Source organism: Vanessa atalanta, chromosome 28, assembly GCF_905147765.1.
Source record: "Vanessa atalanta chromosome 28, ilVanAtal1.2, whole genome shotgun sequence".
NCBI classification, from domain to species: Eukaryota; Metazoa; Arthropoda; class Insecta; order Lepidoptera; family Nymphalidae; genus Vanessa; species Vanessa atalanta.
Window position 1 is genome coordinate 1,486,583 of NC_061898.1, and position 16,849 is coordinate 1,503,431.

General features: G+C 35.3%; 1 protein-coding gene across 1 annotated transcript; it reads left to right on the forward strand.

Moving 5' to 3' along the window:
- Nucleotides 1-13: 13 nt before the first annotated feature.
- On the forward strand, nt 14-16,402 carry LOC125074599 (major facilitator superfamily domain-containing protein 6). The gene is made up of 10 exons (XM_047685954.1): nt 14-315; nt 5,590-5,735; nt 6,122-6,734; nt 8,161-8,345; nt 9,216-9,352; nt 9,927-10,042; nt 10,744-10,862; nt 11,117-11,243; nt 11,677-11,820; nt 15,157-16,402. The coding sequence occupies exons 1-10, from the start codon at nt 252-254 to the stop codon at nt 15,288-15,290; spliced, it is 1,785 nt and encodes a 594-aa protein (XP_047541910.1). The 5' UTR covers nt 14-251; the 3' UTR covers nt 15,291-16,402.
- The last annotated feature ends 447 nt before the right edge of the window (nt 16,403-16,849 follow it).

The window sequence follows — 16,849 nt, forward strand, 5'->3', positions numbered from 1 at the left end:
CGTACTAACACGATTATCGCTGTGAGTGTATAAATAAACACCACTATCAGTATTTAAATTAATCGTCGCGATCTCCGGGCGTATTATTTAAACGACATGAGAATAGAAAGCAGTCGAATGAGTTTAGCCTTCGCCACAAACTTGATGAGCGGTTGTTGACCTTTTCCATAGGAAATGAATTAAATATATATGGAAATTATTTTTTTGTTGTTTCGAAGTGTTACTGTGTTGTGATAAAAAAAAACTTCAAGATGAAATTAAAAATAGACAAAGGACTCTTGCCTATTAAGATACATTTTTTCTTTTTCTTCGCTGGTGAGTACATTAAAATTATTAAATAAATTAACATACTATTTAGTAATTATTTCACACGTAATCTATGAAATGTTGTTACTTAAATAAAGAACGTATTTATTTGTTATATTTCAATTAAAATTTATAAAAAGTATCATATTACAAACATTATCTATGAAAATTTAAAACTTTGATTAAATAATGAAAAACAAACATTTTGTTTTCATCAAGTTTTTATTGGTACTTACAACTGAAAGCGATTGCTTAAACACTTTTAATTGTCTGTTATCCTTTTGTAATATAATAAATAACACCCCATTGTTGTTTACAATACTTAAAGACTTTATGTAGTTAGATAAGAGAGAATAGTAAGATTATATTTATTCTCTGTGTCATGTACTAGTGACCTAGCCCGGCTTTGCATGGTTGTAATTTGTATATAAAGAAAAGGATATGAAATAAATGTAATTTATACCCTATAGCTCTCAGGAATAATGTAGATTCCTAACAGCTAACCCATATTTAAAATTGGATCATTAGTTTAAGAGATTAATTGAGAACAAACAAATTTTACCTCTGGAATATATAAGAGTAGATCTAAGAATGGGTTGTTTCTAGAAAAATCTTTAACAATTTTACTAAAAGACACTACATGAATTATAAACACAAATTAAGCACATGTCAACTCTGTGGTGCTTGTCTGATTCTCTCTTGGCCTTTTTTGCTTGTACTACTTTATTCGATATAACTCAAGAATATAATAATGCATGTCACGACAATGGCGTAAGTTTAAAGTAAGTGAAACAGCAACATTCAGTTTCTTAAATAATAATATTAAATACTAAAACCTATGAAATAAGCTTCATGTTCTGGTATAAGTTTTGTGTATATTCATTACATGTTCAACACGATAGTTCAGATAAAAATGATGGTCACAGATAGTTCGTATAGAACCTAATAAACCAATCGAGACTCCATATAGTCTGCCCTACCCATACACACTGTATCCAACTTTACGGAACAGGGAATGGGACTGACAAAATCATTCAATTCTTAGTTGAATATTTTAGTTGTGCCGACAAGGCACAGATTATTTTGCCAATGTCACATAGGATAAAGTAGACACGAATGAGATTGATCAGTACGGTTAAGATAACAAAGTCAAGATTTTGGTTAAGATAAATTTTGAAGACTAGTTTATTAGTTAATTTCCTTAATCCTTAACCTAGAATAACACAAACGTTATGAGTTAACAATAAGGTATATTTAAAAGTAATTGTTAATATTCTAAACTATAAATTTGACGACCTCCATGGTCGGGTAGTGTGTACACCGGTTTTCATGGGTAACGCTACTCTGAGGTCCCGGGTTCAATTCCCGGCCGAGTCAATGTAGAAAAAGTTCATTAGTTTTCTATGTTGTCTTGGGTCTGGGTGTATGTGGTACCGTCGTTACTTCTGATTTTCCATAACACAAGTGCTTTAGCTACTTACATTGGGATCAGAGTAATGTATGTGATGTTGTCCAATATTTATTTATATTTATTTATTTATTTATTATATATAATAAAATATATACACTCAATTGGACTAGACAATATCATATCAAAATATACTTTATAAAATTTGACATTGAAAGATATTAGATCCCTAGGGTCTAGGGTCTAGGGATAGTCGTTTGCGTAGTTAAAACGTAAAATCGTTACATTGGCTTTCGTTTGTAATATTAGTTGGTGTCTATTACTTAGACACTGGAGTTCGATACCGAACTCAATAAAACAAAATTTGCTTCAAAAACTAGTATAATATATTCTTGTAATCTAGTACAGCTTGTATCGTTGCTAATAAGATGGCTTATAAGTAAGTGAAAAAAAAAACAAAAGAAGGAAAACAACACACTCGCTTTGACACATTCTTTTTTTATAAAAATGTTGTAAAAAAAATGTTGATTATATAGAAACTAATGCTATTTAAAATTAAATCAAAGATCTGTATTATATATACATCTAAATTAGTAGTCGTAGGCGCGAACAGTTGGGATGTATAAAATAATTTATAGGAAAAGTTCAGCGTGTATTTCTCCCGATGTGCAATCAGCCTTACCTTATTATCATTACATGATAAGGTCAAGGCTCCAAATTGTCTATTCCCCCCTGTCATTTCGCACTTAACCTCGCAATTTATCAATTTATACCATTTCGAATCTTATGTGGGACGTATAAGGATCGGTATTGGACTCTGTATGTTTTAGCCTGGAATTTTCGCACGAGAACATTTAGTGTGTCCAGGTAGAGGTAGATCTAAAAAAGGATAGGGGTCTGTCTTTGTTTAATTGGGAATCCATTATGAAATACTAATTATCAATGTTTTTTCTCTAATTCGAGATGATGAGATGGTCCAGTGGTTGGAACGCGTGCATCTTAACCGATGATTTCGGGTTTAAATCCAGGCAGGCACCACTGAATTTTTATGTGCTTAATTTGTGTTTATAATTCATCTCGTGCTCGGCGGTGCGAAATTTTACATAAAGTACAAAAAGTGTTGATGTACATTTGTGAAATAAATGACAGAATTTTAGTAGAAAATTTACTATACATATTTATTTAATTACTCATTAGCAGCCCGTAAATGTCCCACTGCTGGGATAAAGGCCTCCTCTCCCTTTGAGGAGAAGGTTTGGAGCATATTCCATCACGCTGCTCCAATGCGGGTTGGCGGAATACACATGTGGCAGAATTTCGTTGAAATTAGACACATGCAGGTTTCCTCACGATGTTTTCCTTCACCGCCGAGCACGAGATGAATTATAAACACAAATTAAGCACATGAAATTTCAGTGGTGCCTGCCTGGGTTTGAACCCGAAATCATCGGTTAAGATGCACGCGTTCTAGCCACTGGGCCATCTCGGCTCTTACTTTTTAATTACTCATATTTTGAAAATTAAGAACAGTATTTTCGATGACGCGAGATTATTTTTCTCATCCCCCTATTGCCGCCCGGGGCACTGACACCGAATGCCCCAAGTGCAAATACATGGGGTAGTTAAAACTGACTAAGTACTGGCCCCAAAGTCATTTGTAACCTACTAGTGATTATACTTCAAAACGACTTTATTATGTGTCTTAAGACGGTCCATTACTCTATCTAGGATCCCATAGATGACATTATATACTTTTACATTTATGAACGGTAAAATTATATTGATCTCTTTCTAACATAACTGATTTCAAATTCGAAAGAAGGAGACATCGTAGGTTTTTAATCACACCTAAATAACATTCGCAGATATAGTCGTCATTACGGTTTTAGTATACAATTGTGTCATCTAATAATGGAGATTAAAGTCGTTATCGTAACGATAGCAATAATCTTTTAAGCATTCAATTAGATAGCATAATTATATGACTAGACAAGCAAAGTTACATAATGTTAAACACGTCCAATCTCGTTGGGTATTAAACAATAAAATGAATTAATGTAAATTTTTTTCATATTCAATGGGTTAAGGTAGTTACACCATCGAGCCTAAATATTGGCGCTGTAAGAAATATTAAAGTTTAAACATTCCTTACATCAATGACTCAATCAACCTTCAAACCGGAACACAACGTCTGTCAAAGATATAAATGCTATTATGTCCTGACCGATTTCGGTTACAGCGGCCAATTTCAAGGAAGACCTGCCAACTGCACTGGACATATTATTCACAAATGTGTGTGCAAACATATGGTCACTCTTGGAATCCGATGAGGCAAATCCGACACGACCAGAAAGAGTTAAGGCAGGAGTCCAATTGTTTAACGAGCTTTCCGAGGCGCGGGAGTGTACAGTTCCAACACCCAGACTTCGGTCTTGTTACTGAGAAGTTATTGAAAGATAAACTCGATAATTTTTTATCGACCTGACATGGGTTATGAACTATGGCTTCAGGATCTGCGGCTCAACATCGATCCACAAGACCATACAGTCAGTCAAATTTTATAGGTAGTTGAAAATCTGTGTCCAACTTCAACCATTGGAGCGTAGTATAGAACCTCCAAAGCTTCTCCTCGAATGGGGAACAGGTCTAAGTCAACCAGTGGGACCTTCAGACTGTTACCTTAATTTGTGAACATATCAAATGGTATAACTGTTTCCAGTGTGTCATATCAATAAAATAACACTTCAAGACTTCAAGAAAAGATTTATTCACCATGTTAATTGTATGCAATGAAACGTAAGGCTTAAACCCGTTAAATATGATAGAATTAATATGGCCTAGCGTTCGAAGTGATAAACAATGATATCATACCTAGTACATCTTTCATCCGTCATCCGTCATCCGTCGCGTGCTGCATTTTGATTTATGTTGAAAGATAAAGATACTAGCTGTGCCCGCTACTTCGTTCGCGTTTGAATTTAACAAACAAATTTATTGTTCAGTTCGCAGATTTTACTGTAACTCATTAATTCTGTATTAGGCAGCTTTTGTGATATTAAGTCGTTGATGGGTGGTTGGTGGCAACCAACGTGACGGCGGAATGCGGAAGAGCTGCGTATGGCACTGGACATTGCAGCGTGACATTATTCTAAAATAAAAGAAGCTTAAGTTACTCCTTATTATATGCCGATGAAAGTCCTGTCAGAATCGGTCCAGCCGTTTCAGAGATTAGAAAAACAGACAGACAACAATTGAAAAATGTTATTTCAGTATATGAACCGTGTAAATACATATGCATTTAGTAAAAGGCGGTTATTTTAATATTGCAAACATACACTCCAATTTTATTATATGTATCTACTAGCTTAAACGCCAAGCATCAATATTTAGTATCGTTGAGTTCTGGATTGAATGGTGAGCGAGGTCAACTTTCATAAAACAATAATTTTTCTTCAATATAAAAGATGTATATAGACCTTTGTTGTACCCGCGTGAAGCCGGGTGGGTAGCTAGTATATTAAAAAAAAGCGATATAACTTATAACTTAGCTATTGAACTGTTTCTGTTTCTAAATTTGTATTTTACTTTAGGTATTGTTTTTTAATTAATTTTGTGGGAATTATGAGAAAGCACCAGTGGCTTAATCGTTTATTATAAACCAGAAGAAAAAATAGATTTAATTAAAAATTTTTGTAGTTGGATTTTGGACTTTTTTTAAAAAAAGCAGAAATACTTGATAACTAAACAATGGTTCACTTTTGCATAATAAAGAGGGGAGTTAATATTATCGCAAATAGTCACCCCTATTACATATTATATTATATACGTTGAATTACCAATAACAAGTATATTTATAATAATGTTTTGATTTTCAGCCCTCGGTCCTTTGTTACCACAAATGAATGTCTTCGGTCGGCAACTGGGGGTGTCCCCGGCGGTCATGGGGCTTGTTACGGCGGTTCTGCCCCTGCTGTGGGCGGTCGCTAAGCCCCTGTTCGGCTACGTCGTTGACTTTTGGCCGGTAAGTGAAATTTATACACCATTTATATATCATGGACAAAACTGTTCAATATCTTTTTGTCTCTGTATGTTAAGCGATTTTTTTTTCATTGATGATAGACGTTGGTTGATGGTAGATATTTAGGTGGACTGACGAATAGGACACTTAATGGTAACCACCACCCACAAACATTTGCAATATTTTCAATGCACAAAACTTGGGAACTAAGATGTCCCTTGTACCTGTAGTAACGTTGGCTCACTCCTCTTCAAACAGGAATACAACACTACTAAGACTTTCTTATTGACGGTAGAAAATATGATGGTGAGATGAGTGGGTGAATGAGTATCTTATCTGATGGGGATCGTACCATGTATGAAAATGACAGATTTTTTTTCATGTTTCAGAGTAAAAGAAAACTGGTGTTCATCTTTCTAATCATATTCATGACGGGATCCTATTGTGGCCTCTGGTTCCTACCCATGCCCGAGGAAATAGATAAACCGGAACCGCTCCTCGAATCAGTCTACAAATTAAACGACACGGTCTACGTCAAAACGTACCGAAACAACACAGACGCCATCTTGGACAAATATATATGTCATTGGAACTGTACCACCGATAATAATTTCCAAGTTTATCTTTCAAATTCGACGTTCATAAACACGATGTACACGGACACGAGAAATATATCTTGCTCGCTCTTAGATATGAGTTTAGACGAAGTGAGACAAGGAGAGTTGATATGTATACCCAAAAACGATTGCAACCTTCTCTGTTACGAAGAATCGTTAGAATTTAATAAGAATAGGAGTGAAAGAGAGGTCGGAAGTTCGAAAGCCAATTCCCTGGATGTGTCAGAGAAGGATGGAGATATGAAAATTCCGAAAACAATCGAATCGCAGGGCAGTTTTTATATGACGGTGACGTTTTGGGCGTTTGTTGTGCTGATGTGTATCGGGACAGTTGCCTTTAATGTTGCCAACTGTATTGGAGACGCTGTGTGCTTCGATGTTTTGGGTAAGTTTTTTTAATAACAGGTAGGTAGACTGCCAATGCCACTTGATGATAAGTGAGGATCGTCGGAACAAAATCCTATAAATTATATTTACGTTTTTTGTTAAAAAATGTAAAAATATTGGTCAAGTCATGGCTTTCTAATTTACAGTTTTTTTAGCATTAGGATTAGCAGCCTGTACATTTTCCCACTGCTGGGCTAAAGGCCTCCTCTCCCTTTGAGGATTAATTTACAGTTAAATGAAAATCATCAATTTATTGGTGTTAGAATCACTATTTAGAAACCTAAATTCCGTATTCGTAGGTGTGGTACCTTTCAAATTAATAAAAAAAAGAACAATGGATATATCAGTTATTGACCAGATCAACTGGAAGTGATCCCCACTTATCCTTCAAACTGGAACTTAGACTTGCCGCGTGGTGGTAGAATATATGATGTGTTTTTGGTGCCTACCCAGACTGGCTTACATAAAGCCCTACCCCCAAGTAAATATATATGTCACAATCAACTGGTTAAATTAAGTCTTTTACTAAACAGCCTAGTCAATTAATTCAAACTCAAATTCCTCTATTCAATATAGAAGCATTACACTTACTTATTGATAGTCAAATTAAACACTACCGCCGGCGAAAGGAACTCAGCGGGTCTTTTTTTTGTCAACTTCAGGTCGCTCAGGTCGGACATCAGCCTGTTCCGTTCAGTGGACAGATAGACGGGCTTGATAATAAGATCGTATATGTAAAGAAATTCGGCGGCTAACGGTAGTAATAATACTTTTGGCGCTTAGACGCAGTTAAGAGTGTATCTTTATGATGCGCGCGCAGCGTGACGTCAAAACTACGCGGTGAAGTCGCTCGCTGAACCGCCAATCAAGTGTCGAGTCGCTCTAGATAGACAACTTCACGCCTGATCTTGTTTTACAATGTTTATTTTATTGCAAGTTTAAATTGTGAATGTTTTAAGTGAGTTTCATAAAGGTTGTACGTGTGTGCAGATTTTATGACAGTAATGTACAGTCAGAATAAGAAAACCTTCGTCAGTTTTCAAATTCATTCCTTTATCAAGTCGTAAGCTCTTAGTACATTTTTAAAATAAAGCATTAAACAGAGAACTGCACATAAAATTAAACCAACACAGTATGATAACTAGGTTCAAAATAGTGTAAATTGCGACGCACTTTGATACTCAATCGGTAAAGCAAATTATCGCTCATACTGAGCACACGAAAATAGACCTTAAGGTGACGAACCTTTTCTTACCCCGACCGTACATATATATGTATATTATTGTGACTTTATTGTACACCGATGAACATGTGTGTATTTTGATTTGATAGTAGGAGAAATCACATTTATCGTAATAATAATTTTATTGTTATTAATTATCTTTTATGCAATTAAAAACTTTATGTACTTACTTTGTCATCAGGCCCCGATCGCGGTTCGAAATACGGGGCACAGCGAGCGTGGGGCACAGCGGGCTACGGTATAACGGCGCTCTTGGGGGGCTGGTTGGTTGACGCGTTGTCTGACAAACACAAGGACTTCACCCCGGCTTTCGTCATTGCTATAATAGCTACTTTCATTGATTTGGGCGCTTGTAGAAGACTTAATGTAAGTTTGATTCGGTATTTGTGGATATTTTATATATATCGAAGGGGTTAAGCATAAGCTTGTTAGACATGATAATTTATTTATTTATTTAATTGGCGAACGTACAGCCGTTGATAAACAAAAATAATAAATACTTAACAACTATTAGGCCATTAACAGTTCTCACATATAACATTAAAGAGTATAAGAAAATAAATGAAAAAAAAAAATAAGTAGAAAAAAAAAAACAAAAATAATAACAACAATACATATAAAACTAAGTGTCTGTAATAAATTATTAATAATATCCGAAATGTAAGTCTATTCTTTAACGTTCGTATCTTTTCGGCTGTCAATTGTTCTACCACGTCGCACTGACGTTGTAAGCACGTACGATTTAAAATAAATAAATCCTAATTTTGATCACGACATCATATATACATATATGTATTTGTAGATTAACACGTTGAAAGTTTAGTCGAACGTACAGACAAAAATAAAAGAATATTATCTGTAAAAAAGAACAAGCCGTTCATGACTTATATCAATTTAAATAGTCTGCTCTTAGGGTTCCGTACCCAAGTGACCGTTAATACCTGCTGTCCGTCTGTCTATTGAACCGTGATATTTAGACACCTGAACTGATTATGTATTTTTGCTGCCGCTGTAACAAAAAATACTAATAAACAGAATAAAATAAATATTTATGGGCGTTCTCCTTCAATAGACATGATTTTTTTGCCGTTTTTATAGACGGTACGGAACCCTTCGTGCGCGAGTCCGACTCGCACTTTGCCGGTTTTTTTTTAAATTATAAACACCCCAATTTTATATATTTATTTAATTAAAATAAATGTTAGCTAATAATGGCAATTTCCTATGACCGTAAAGCTACCATCGTTGTCGAGTCCAGACGATTCAGGGAAGGCCCTGAGGAAGGTGCTGAGGATACCGAGAGTGCTGGTGTTCATAACGTTCGCAGTGGTAGCCGGGACGTTCGACAGCTTCATCATTTATTACATGTTCTGGTGAGTTGTTTTGTGGTGAACTTACCACTTTATAAAATGTTGGTTGACATTTAACGTCAACCGTTTAGTTCATTGAGGATTGAACGTATCGTTAATCTTTGTTTACAGTGTTATGGGGGCTTTCTTGTTGTCTATGGGTGGTTATCACTTACATCACGCACTCTAGGAGTAGCGATAGAAGTGTCAATAAAAAAAAATACTTCCATAAAGTATGGTCCGCAGAAACATTTTTAAATAATATCATTATATCAATTACGTTAATTAATTAAGGATTTAATTAAATTAACAATATTTAAAAAAAAACTATGTTGTGTTTAGAAATGAAACGATTGAAACTGAAGCTAGATTAGATTAAATAAGGAGTGACTTTAAATAAATTAAAATGAGGACATTAGCAATGCCCCAATTTATTTAAGGAAATTCTAATATCCCTATTTACCCCTCCTTTTAAGCTAAAGGCTAGGACTGGGGACGACAACAGCCCAGGGGGTCAGGATCGAAGCTGCGACTTCTTACAATTTCAATTTATATATTTGATAACGCATGTACGCAAATGTAATCTTGTTTCCCCAAGGTTCCTCGAGGAGCTTGCCGAGGAAACTAACTCGGTAGCGAAGATCAAGCTGATCGAAGGCGTCGTCGTCGCGGCGCAGAGCTTCATCGGGGAGCTGTTGTTCTTCTTCTTCTCTGGTGAAACTCTTTAATATATATTTATCCCTAGTCACGTCAATGGCATACGTAGTGAGTCAACTGCTTTGTTGAAAAATACCTACTAGGCTATACTTTCAGTTGGTGGTAGGGCTTTCTGCAAGCCCGTCTGGGTAGGTACCACCAGATATTCTACCGCCAAACAGCTGGACTTAGTGTTCTTGTGTTCCGGTTTGATGGGTGAGTGAGCCAGTGGCTACAGGCATGAGGGATATAATATCTTAGTTCCCAAGGTTGGTGGCGCATTGGTGATGTAAGGAATGGTTAATATTTTTTACAGCGCCTATTTGACGGTGGTGACCATTTACCATCAGGTAGTCCATTAGCTGGTCCGCTAATACAATTTATTCTATCTTTGAGTTATTTGTTCGTTGACTTTAGTGGTTAGCTTATTACATTTCAGATCCCAAGCTCCTTGGTTCGATTCCTGAGTATTAATTATATTATATTAATTGTATTTATATAAGCCGAGACGGCCCAGTGGTTAGCCTCTTGCTCGGTGAAGGAAAACATCGTGAGGAAACCTGCGTCTGTCTAATTACAATGAAATTCTTCCACATGGGTATCCACTAACCCGCATTGGAACAGCGTGGAATAAGCTCCAACCCTCATTAGGGAGAGGAGGCCTTAGCCCACCAGTGGGATGTGTAGACTATTTTTTTGACAAATGTATTTGATTTCAGGTAAAATTATCAAACGTTGGGGCTACGGGACGACGATCACGTTCTGTCTCTTTTGCTACAGCGTGAGATTGGCCCTCATCTCATTCATCCAGCATCCCTGGCATCTCGTCTTTATTGAGGTAACATTTTTAATAAAACTAAATCTAATTTTGTAACTAGACCAAGAAATCTATACTAATATTATAAATGTGAAAGTAACTATGTCTGTTGGTTACGCTTTCACGGTTACTGAATCGCTTTTGATGAAATTACGTGCGGATCACACTTAAACCTTTTTCTCACCCCTCGAGGGTGTAATTTTTATAAAATGGAATACAAAAACAAAATCTCCGTTGATTAGAGTTTTAACGATTGTGTCTGTGTGTGTGGTCAGGGCATAATGCAAGGCCCGACGTACGCGCTGTGCTACTCCGCCATCGTGGGCTACGCGGCGCACGTGGCGCCCGACGGGTACTCCGCCACCGTGCAGGGCATCGTCGCCGGCATGGACGACGGGCTCGGTGAGCAGACCGCACCGACCGTGCTCATTGGCTCTCGTTGAGTCAACGATTCAATATGGCGGACGATCGGTGCCATATTACGTCACGTGTATCTCTTTGTGTTATGCCGATGCACTGCCAAGAATCACAGTTTAAAATTTATTTTTATTTATTTATTCATAGGTACACAAACAGAATACGATCAGAACATACGTTCAAATTACGGACTTACAGAATTTTGAGCTAGATTACATTCCTAGGCATGTGTACACGGCGTGCTCGTAACGATTATATGTCAATGCATAAATTACAGAATTATAAAGATAATAAATTAAATAGAATAATCGTAAAATAATACAATTATCGAAAAGAACAAAAATATCTGTCAATAAAATGTTCGTTATGTAAGACCAGAGGAAACTAGACATTGTTCATCTTGTATTTATTTCGCCAGGCTTCGCGCTCGGCTCCCTAGTGGGAGGGCAGCTCTACAACTACTCCGGGGGCAGGGGGTCGTTCAGGGTGCTGTCCGGGGTCGCTTTGGCGGCCGCGGCTGCTCACGCGCTGCTGTTCGCGTTCGTCACGAGAAACGATAAAGGTATTTTAATTGATGGTGATAATTAGATTTGTTTCAAATCGGTCATCTGACGGTAAGTGGTCACCACCTATATTGGGACTGTAAGAAGTATTAACCACACGTTCGTCAATGAAAAAAGACCCTACTGAATAACTACTGAATTTCTTGCTGGTTATTCTCGGTAGAATCACGAACATACATTCAGAGCCGTCTCAAGCTATCCTGGGGCCCTTGGGCACCCTTGAATTTGGGGCCCTTTTGGTAGATATTTACTACCATGTACAAATAATTCGCTTATGGCCAGGCCTTAAGTATAGTTTCAAATAAACGGTGCGGTAACTTTCGTAAATTCGTAGGAATCTGATTGGTTGTACAATCTTATGGGTATTTTATACCCTTCTTTGATGTATATTTTAGTTATTTCTTACAAATATATCACATTCGAAAATATACATAGCAGTCAAAGTGTGAACAAACGTGTGAAAGAAATTGTCGGTTCTTCGGGGCCCTCTCAGGACGGGGGCCCTGGGCACGTGCCCCATGTGCCCAATGGTAAAGACGGTAATGCATACATTTACAATGCTAAATGCAAGATTTATAATGCAAAAAAGTATATGATCCAATGCAGTAAACCAAATGAAAAAAATATATGATAATCTTCAGGATACATGCTAAGTATTTGTTATTTTGAAAACATGATGTAATTAATTTGGTACGATAGAAAAAAATCACAAAGTTACCTCTAAAAAGATCCCTTAATCAATAATAACTATACTTATATACATTAAATAATTCTGGTTTTTTGTCAGAATATTCTACAAGCGATATACTACTTTATCACCGTGTCACTTTTTTAGTAAAATCAATAGATTTTTTTTTAAATCCGATATTCTTATTTTCGAACGAAATGCGTACGCATGTGTGCGTAAACGCCGTGTACAGACAATGCCGGTCGAGGCCTGATGCTATATAGACGTGTCGATCTTTTCGCCGCATCATTCATTACGTTACGAGATATTTTTTTGTAATTTTAATTGTAAATTCATTGTTTCGTGTTTTCTTATAATTAATATTATTCTTTCTTGTAAATAAATATATTAAGTTAAAATAGTGTAGTAAATTAGTAATTAGGCATTTGTTTTTTTATTATATTATTTGTTATAAATTTTAATTGTGTAAATATGGGAAATAAAGTGAAACGCGTGAGGAAAACTAAAAAACGTTTATATAAATTAAGCGCCGAACATACATATGAACGATATTAAAAGGTAAGAGTATTTTATTAGTAAACATATATTTTTTTATATAAATTATGAATATTGAAAACATCTATTAGAAAAAATGTGCAATCTGTTCGGATATAATCAGATTTTTCGAGCCATTCTTAATAATTACGATAGCGTATTTGGTCAAAGGAAGGAAAACATCAATTGAGATTGACTACATTCGATCTCCATGAACTCGAAGCATTTTGATATTTTTCATTAAAAGTACTATGAAGGATATTTAGATACATATTTTTTTAAATACATTCTTTTATAATTAATAAAAATATAATTACTAACATATATTTATTTTTTACAGAATAAACAAAGTCGAAAACAATAACACGGAAGCTATTTATATTGCGTAAGAGTTTAATTTTATCGATTTTGTTTATAATAAGAATTAAAGTTATGTATGAACTAATTTTAATAATAATAAAAAAAAGTAAAGTCGTAACAAAAAAAAAATGTAATTGTTGTGAACCAGAGAACTAGAATATTTAGAAGTGTCATTTGTACGTAATTTAAAAATTTTAATTTTTTTGTGACGTCCGCCATATTGGATTGAATATGGCAGCAATTCATGAATCGTGCATTGTCATCGAGACTAAATATGTGTGCCAACTTTCAGCTCCATAGCTTCAGTGGAAGTGGGTGTAATATTGATTGCAAGATTCCAGGACATATGTACATACATTAAAACATACAAGTGAAATTAAATAAAAGATTTTAATAAAAAAATTAACACTAAATGTTTTTTTTTTGTAGTACCAAATATAAATAAAATTATTTTGAGTTTAATTAAATCAGTTTTATTTTTTAAGAATTTTCGAATAACAGTCAAAAGCAATACAAATAATTCTAATATCGTATTTATTTTTATGAGATTTATGATAAACCTAGTTAACTAATGATTCAACCAAATCGACTTGACGGCATTTTTTTTATAGTAAATATTTAGATTTTTTTTTTAATTGAATATATATTTTTGCTTTGTGAACCGATATTAATAAAGCGAACATACACTACGCTATATGCTACCCAACGGTCACTACACTACAGATTTCGAACACTTACGATTTTATTATATAAAAAGATTATCAAACATTTATAAAATGTTAAAAATTGGTATGTTTTAATATTTAGTATGAGAACTAATTATGGTATAATAATATAAAAAAAGGTGAAAACTAACTATCTATTTTATTGTATACAAAATATAAATAAAAATATTGTAAGTTTAATTGAATCAGTTTTATTTTATAATCATTTGTTAACTAACATCGAAAGAAATAAAAACAATTCTGTTGTCCTATCTATTTTTTATGAGATTTATGATTGATCTTACTTCGCTCGGTTTGGCGCCATCTATGAGAGTATTCGGGCGTAACCTCGTTACCTCGCTTAACCCTTAGTTCACGGGCTTGCCGTTTTTGTCGAATTTGTAAGTGCGTGCGATTCTCAAGGGCACTTAGCTCTTGTAGTCCACTTAAATACAATTGTATATGTATGTTATACATCCTGCCTGGAAGTCAACAAGTATTATCTCCAAGCTTTTTTATCATCTATATAATTTTTTATTGAATAACATGCCGATGTATTTTTTACGAGTGATTCGAATTTATGAAACGGAAAAGTTAAAAAAATGTCTGCATAATTTGATTATAATAATAATAAATAAATAAATAAATATTGGACAACATCACATACATTACTCTGATTCCAATGTAAGTAGCTAAAGCACTTGTGTTATGGAAAATCAGAAGTAACGACGGTACCACAAATACCCAGACCCAAGACAACATAGAAAATTAATGAAATTTTTCTACATCGACTCGGCCGGGAATCGAACCCGGGACCTCAGAGTAGCGTACCCATGAAAACCGGTGTACATACTACTTGACCACGGAGGTCGTCAAAATTTTCGGATTATAGAAACGGATATAACTTTTTTGTTTCGTTGCGTCGCCGTGCGCCGTGCGCCGGTGCGTCCGGGTACACCGGAATAATAATCGAAGCCACAAGCAAGAACTAGTTTAATATAATTCTGTTGGAAAATAAATGTCAATCGTATTTAATTTTCAATTCACAGAACGAAAACAAATCGAAGTGCCAACGCCGGAGGTCGAGAAGATGCTACCACAGGAACAGAACTTGAGCAACGCCATCTATCGAGACACGGTGGTACCACTAACCGACGGTAACCACAAGAGCGAAAACAGGTAACCTTATATAGTCATGAGTTTATTTTATACATTGTATTATTACATAAAAAAAGATTGTGATGTTTTTGATTGTATTAAACCGACTGCGCAGATAAAGTGGGTGTTATGTTTATAGCATATGTCTAATGGCATATTGTAATTGTGCTATATTTTACATCGAAATACGATAAAGATAAATGTATAATACAAGGGAAATTGTTTTAAAAGCTAAGACGATATGTAATTTAGGTAGTATTATGTCTAATGACGGAGGGGGGGCGGCAATGAAGGACCAATATGGCTATTTTATTAACAATAGAAAAAAAATTGTAAAATTTTCTGATAGAGATATTCCAATTGTCATTGAACAGCGTGGTGGAAAACGCTGCAAACTCCCTCGCCCAATAGTGGGTCGTTAGGGTCTGTTGCTATTTTTAAACCAAGACTTTTTTATAATTATCATCATTTAAATACCTAATGACTTGATAAAAAAATATGTATTCATTAAATTCAAATACTTTGGGGTATATTGTTTATGACAGTTTTTACATTAACACACAAACTTGTTATACTAATAAATTGTTCTGCCGTTAAGAGAATTTATGTCTGAGAGGGGGATAGTCAGCCCGTCTTAAATACCTCAAACCTCCGTATGCAAGCAGTGTTTTGGCGCTCTGTCATCCCCCCAAAAAAGGTTTATAGGAGACCACTATCCGCGTGGCGCCCTTAATGCGTGGTTTCCCGGCACCCTTTTTTTATCTCGGAAAAATCCGATACGCGTTTCACCCACTTGTGGGATGTAGGATTTGCCGGTCCCCAAGACGCCTAGTGCGCCCCAGGAATAGTGGTATCCTCTCCCGTCGCCGACACGGGATCGCTTTGGCACCCTAGATTAAGACGAGCCTGCAAACAGCTCACGATAAAAAAATTACCATCGTTCATTGGTCTTACTAACAGATAGTATCATTAAAACTATGTCAATAATAGCCGTGTAATCCGTGGTATATCCTATCGGAAATCATTGTACCGCTTAGTTATAATAGAAGAATTAACACGAATTTCCATATTTTAAACCTAATAAAATGATAAATGTAAACTTTCATCCCTTCTTTCATCCGTTTGGGAGCGAATTTTTAAAAATAAAAATGACAACATCTATCTCATCTCATAAACAAACCTAAATATCGGTTAACGTATTTCTAACATCAAAAATGACAATTTTTCATCTCCCATTCAACCATCTTAGGAGATGAATTTCGAGATATCCCTGCTCGAATCACTTACCATCCATGAGGGATTCCAGTGCAATTTTTCATCCAGTTAGATCCAACTTAGGGTGTGTGTTTTATGGCAGTCAATCATTTTAATATTTTAGAAGACGTCAATAAGTTATAAATATATTTTTAATCTGTACTAAGCTGTTTGGAGGTTAGGTCTTGTTTATGTCAGATTGACAGATGTCAGAACATTCTCTCAGCGACAGAACTGCAGATATCGTACGTGACATTGGCGAAATAATCTGTGCCCTCTTGGCACAAATAAAAGCCAAAAACAAAAAAAAAAAATAACTGCAGATAGTTG